Source organism: Lipotes vexillifer, unplaced genomic scaffold (genome assembly GCF_000442215.2).
Source record: "Lipotes vexillifer unplaced genomic scaffold, Lipotes_vexillifer_v1.1 scaffold543, whole genome shotgun sequence".
Taxonomy (NCBI): Eukaryota; Metazoa; Chordata; class Mammalia; order Artiodactyla; family Lipotidae; genus Lipotes; species Lipotes vexillifer.
The window spans coordinates 1,249,788-1,255,843 of record NW_006799055.1 but is presented as its reverse complement, the minus strand read 5'-3'; the positions used below and the strand labels follow the sequence as shown (position 1 = coordinate 1,255,843).

Here is a 6,056-nt window from a genome sequence, read left to right as displayed (position 1 = left end):
ATATATATATATATATGTTTTTTTTTTTTTTTGCCAAATGCGGGCCTCTCACTGTTGTGGCCTCTCCTGTTGCGGAGCACAGGCTCCAGACACGCAGGCTCAGCGGCCATGGCTCACAGGCCCAGCCGCTCCATGGCATGTGGGATCTTCCTGAACCAGGGCACGAACCCGTGTCCCCTGCGTCGGCAGGTGGACTCTCAACCACTGCGCCACCAGGGAAGCCCTGCTGTATATTTTGATGAGAATTTTGCATCTACAGTAGATATCAGTCTGTAGTTTTCTTTTCTCTTGATATTTTTGTCTGGTTTTGGTATCAAGGTAATATTGTCCTAACAGAATGAGTTTGGGAGTGTTCTCTTCACCCCTCCCCCCATTTTTGGATAATTTATGAAGAATTGGTATAAATTTTTCTTTAAATGTCTGATGTGATTCACTAGGGAAGACATTTGGGCCTGGACTTTTCTTTCTGGGAAGTTTTTGAATTATGAATTCCATCTTTTTGTTATAGGTGTATTTTCTGTTTCTTCTTGAGTAAGTTTTCATAGTTTGTGTCTTTCTGGAACTTTTCAGTCTCACTAGATTATCTAATTTGTTGAGATATAGTTGTTCATTAATATTCCCTTATAATTATTTTTATTTCTGAAGAATGAGTTGTGATGTCCCCTCTTCCATTCCTAATTTAAAAATTTGTCTTCCCTTTCTCTTGTTTAGTCTAGCTAGAGGTTTGTCAACTTTGTTGATCTTCGTAAGAACCAACTTTTGACTTCATTGATTCTCTCTATTGTTTTTCCATTCCATTTCATTTATTTCCATTGTCTTATTTATTATATCCTGCTTTCTGCTTGGTTTAGGTTTAGTTTTCTCTTTTCTTTCTTCAGTGTCTTTAGGTGGAAGGTTGCTTTATTGACTTGACATCTTTCTCCTTTTTTAACGTAGGCATTTATAGATATAACTTTCCTTCTAAGTACTGCTTTAGTTGCTTCCCATAAGCAACGAAAAATTTTTAAAAAGGAATAAAAAACCCAGGAGATTAATACTGAGACAATACTATTAATTAGACTACAGAACTTAGTCTAATTTCACTCATTTTTACATGCACTCCTGTGTGTGTGTGTGTGTGTGTGTGTGTGTGTGTGTGTGTGTTTATACATGTATATTTAGTTCTGTGAAATTTTATCATGTGTTTAGAGTTGTGTTAACACCACTTAAATCCATTAACATTTCACTTCTGGGGAGAGTTAGAGCTTGTACTTAGAACTAATTCAGTCCTGTGCAACCCAAGCGTGGAAATAAATTATAGATAACCCTTGTAAGGCTAAAGTCAACTTGACTAGGCTGAACAGGCTTGATCTCAGGCATCTACAGAGAAGGGGGTCTACAGAGCTGAGTCAACCATAGTCCTTTGAGAAGGGATAGGGAGTATCAGGGAATCACAGGTGACATGTTTAAGGAGACAGGGGCAGGATTCAAAAATGGGCAGAAATCCAGGGAGCAGGAATTTGCCGAATGTAGCTGATAGTAGTGCAACCACAAGGATCTTAATCTGTTGTCACATGGAGGTGAATTTCTTATGGCTTTTCTTTCCAGTTGCTGTGCATAATGAATGTGAATGGGTAGGACTAGCTCAGAGGAGCAGAGTTGTGACGGACAATTTTGATTTCAAATATACAGTACAGTCAATAGAAATGTGTTCCAAAACCAGGTACAAGAAAAATGGTGTCATTACTTTGTTACAGAGTCTCATCTCCTATATATTCACACCTTGATGCTACTCGATTATGTCACCAGCACCTGTCTCTGCCAAGGTATTTCTGGGCCCTAATTCTGCTATTAAAGGTCAGGGAGGGTAAGTTGGACAATGGTAGATTGGCAATGACCATAAACTGTCTCAGCAATGAAAGTACTGAATCTGTGTGTATTGCAGGGCTGAACGTTTGTTGGAACGTTAGATGAAAACAGAAACAAGCAAAAAACAGAAAAGAAACAGGAAAGGAATACACTTGTATCATTTCAATCTTTTTAAATTTAATGATGCTTATTTTATAGCCTAATATTTAGTTTATCCTGGAGAAGGTTCTGTGTACACTTGAGAAGCATGTATATTTTGCTGCTGTTGGATGGAGTGTTTTCTAGATGTCTGTAGGTCTTGTTGGTTTATAGTGTTTGTCTTCTGTTGCCTTGTTGATCTGCTTAGTTGTTTCATTATTGAAAGTGGGGTATTAAAGTCTCCAAATATTATTTTGGATTGTTTATTTCTCCTTTCAATTCTGTAAGCTTTTGCTTTGTGTATTTTGGGACCCTGTTTTAGATGTATATATATTTACAGCTGCTGTATCTGCCTGATTTACTGACTTTTGATCATGATAAAAATATCCCTCTTTATCTCTTTCTTGTTTTAAAATGTGTTTTTTCTGCCATCAGTATAGCCACTCCAGCTTTCTGGTGGTTGTTCTTTGCATGATATGTCTTTTCCCATCCTTCTGCTTTTAAACTAATTGTATGTTTGAATCTAAAATGTCTGTCCAGCAGACAGCATATGTTTCAGTCTTGTTTTTCATCCAGTCTGTCAGTCTCTGCCTTATGACTGGATTGGTTGATACATTCACGTTTACTGTTACTGTTACTGTTGATATAGTTGTATTTACATGCGCTATTTTGCTATTTGTTTTCTGTCTGCCTCATGTCTTTTTTGTTTCTCTACTCATTACTGCTTTCTCTTGCACTAAGTATTTTCTAAGGTAGCATTTTAATTCCTTTAGTGATTTTTTTCACTATATTTTTTTGAGTTATCTTCTTACTGATTGCTCTAGGGCTTACCATATCATCTTAAATTATCAGAATCTACTTAATATTTATACTAATGTCAGTGAGATACAGAAATGTTACTCCTATTTAGCTCTATTCCATCTTTCTCCTTTTTACATCTGTGTCTGTTACAAACCCAGTAATACATATTTTTAGTTATTACTTCATATAACTTTATGTCTTTTAGAGAAGCAGAGAACAATAATTCTAAGGCACTGACATGACATTTACTTTCTGATACAAAGGGGCCAGTATTACTTGTTAAACAGTGATTATTTCTTCTTTGTCCTAGTTGCACATTTTTTTCCAAGCGTTAGAACAGACCTGAGTTGGGAATCTTTGCAGCACCAGCTCCCTGTCCCCTCTTCCCTTTGCACTCACCTGATTCCTCCCCTTCCTAGTCCTGACCTAGACGTCAGGAAGCCACAGTTGTACAGATTCTGCTGTCACCTGGACCTACGAGTGACCATGGCCTCCCTCTCAGGGGAGCTGCTGCTAGAGAAAAGGGCACTGCAGGCCCAGCCTGGCATCTGTTGGTTCTTGTTGTATTTCCACACATAGATGCTTTCTAATATGTAGACTCTTCATTGATTTTTTAGACCTTGAATTTTTTTTACAAATAGCCCATTTTAATATTAATCTGCAACCTGGTGGAGCTTTCAGTAGATAATGAAGAGTTGCCTGACTGTAGTGTAAGAACAAGCACTCACAGTAAATATGGCTGCAGTGAAAGTTGTTAAATGGCTCGACTAGGACAATTATACAGAATAGCAGGACGCTTGGCCCTTTTTCCTTTTAAATGTCATATTAAAGAGCATTTGTGGGCTTCCCTGGTGGCACAGTGGTTAAGAATCCACCTGCCAATGCAGGGGACATGGGTTTGAGCCCTGGTCCACGAAGATCCCACATGCCGCAGAGCAACTAAGCCTGTGTGCCACAACTGCTGAGGCTGTGCTCTACAGCCTGCGTGCCACAACTACTGAGCCCATGCACCACAACTAGTGAAACCCGCGTGCCTAGAGCCCGTGCTCCGCAACAAGAGAAGCCACCGCAATGAGAAGCCCGTGCATTGCAACGAAAAGTAGCCCCTGCTCGCCGCAACTAGAGAAAGCCCGCGTGCAGCAACGAAGACCCAACGCAGCCAAAAATAAATAAATAAAATAAATGAATTTATTAAAAAACGAGCATTTGCGTGTTGATAATGTTCTGGTTCTATCTGGTATTGAGAGAATTCTCATAGGGTTGGGATGATCGTCACAGTAGCTATGCATGGAGCCTGGCTCAGACACAAGATCATGCTGAGATCATGCATTTATAATAATGTTTTATTATTTCAAATTAGCTGGCTTTGCACATATCTGGGAACTAATTTTGAAGTTTAGACTAACATAAAAACAGGTAATGGAAAAAGGAGAGAATGAAACCTAGCCTCAGTTTAAGCACCTATCAAGTTCTGTGTTACAAGCAGTAGTACTTACACTAACACTTCCAGGCCAGTTTTATCAACCCTGTTGCTTCCACGGGAGGAAACTGTGGTTCTTAGTGTTAGATCAAGTGCCTGAGATTACACAGTAGTAATTGGTAGAGACTAGATTTCAGCCAGCTACACAGTTTGTGCTCTTTCACCTCGTTCCTACCACCACTAAATGATTCTTTGTATGTGTCTCTGTGACTTATTACATACAGTTTATAATTGCTGATGAGTGTTTGGCCACAAGGGTTCTTCACCCATCATATGTCAGAAGCAAGATGTATCTCAGCTTCACAATTCTAGGGTGACCTGCAACAGTATGTGTCCTCATTCCATTCAGCCCCCTAAGCACTTTATACCTTTCTTTATGGCCATATAATAGGGTGAGTTGTCTGTTCTGGTCTCGTCTGCCTGCTGTCTCTCCTCCTCTTAGCACCTGGCCCGCAGTGAGGGCCCTTTCTCCTACAGATGCCTTTGTGAATGTGTTGAATCAGACTTTGCAAGAGTAATTGTGGTCCGTTTATGCTGGAGCTGGGTTAACGTTCACAATCTGTGTCTTCTCTATCTTGCTATCAACTGAGATTTTTTTTCTGCTCTGGGTTCATTTTAGCAGATTTAAAGAAACCTTCCGGTTCAAATGCTGCAAAATCCAACCTACCCAAATCTGGACTTCGTCCTCCTGGCTACTCGCGTCTCCCGGCAGCCAAGCTGGCGGCCTTTGGCTTCGTCCGGAGCTCCAGCGTGTCCTCGGTGTCCAGCACGCAGTCAGCGGACAGCGCTCAGCCTGAGCCCAGCCGGCTGGCCAACCGTAAGTGGGGCGGACGGGTGGGCGGGCTTGCATCCCAGACAGGCAGGACCAGCAGAGGGCGAATCAGCGTGTGGGTACAACAGCGTTGCATTTTCTTTGCGTTTAACTAAGAACTTGGGTTGACTACCTTAATCTACCATTGTTGGGACACCATTTTCTAAGTTATGGGGAGTTAATGTGCCAGAAAAAGACATGAAATATTAGTGGGAAAATCATTTTAGTCACCTGTGATTACCCGTCATGCCTTCATAGTGGTGGAGCTCTTGATTTCTAAAAGTTAATTAAACGACGTTAAAAATAGGGAAGCCCAGCGGAGCTTCTTGTAGTTCTGTGCCCAGGAAGGTCCCTGTTAGCTGAGATGGTGTCACTGCGGGCCTGGTTCCTGACACTGGTGTTGTAAGCTGCATTTTAAAGTATGAATTAATAGCGTCCGAGCAGGTCACATCAGCTGCTGTCCCTAAAGAAGACCCAAGGCTGCCCCATTTGGGCTGAGGCTTTGAGGACCAAACCCCATCTCAGCCTCATCGACTTCAAAGTCATTGTTACTGGATCTGAAGCCATGACACCTCAGGTGTTGGGTAGTAAGAATTTGCCAGGGAAATCTAAGCGGTTTTCATGTGGAAAGCTGTTCTGAAGGGATTATAGTAGTTGAATCAAGTTGGAATAAGAGAGAGAGACAGAGTGAAAGACGGGGAGGGGGAAGGGGACGAGGAAGAGAGATTGAGAATAAGATTGATTTTGTATTATTTTTCTCAATTTCCTCTCTCCAAGCTTGTTTTTTCCCTATCCTTTCTCGGCTTTATAGAGCTCATGGGTGGAACATTTGTACCTCTGTAGTTCTCAATTTTAGTCTACCTGGTTATTCCTAAAAGTAATGCATCTTGACATGTTCGTAAGCATTTCTGAGAGGTTCTTGGTTCACCTGATTTCCTGAAGGTGCTGTGTCTCAGACCTACTTTCATATGGGAGTCA

General features: G+C 41.0%; 1 protein-coding gene across 1 annotated transcript in view; it reads left to right on the top strand.

The window, feature by feature from the left end:
- The window catches only part of MTUS2 (microtubule associated scaffold protein 2), a 344,092-nt gene that overhangs the window by 33,585 nt on the left and 304,451 nt on the right, over positions 1-6,056 (top strand). The window contains exon 3 of the mRNA XM_007471434.1: positions 4,887-5,084. Within this exon, the coding sequence (XP_007471496.1) occupies positions 4,887-5,084 (198 nt within the window). The remainder of the gene's footprint in view (positions 1-4,886; positions 5,085-6,056) is intronic.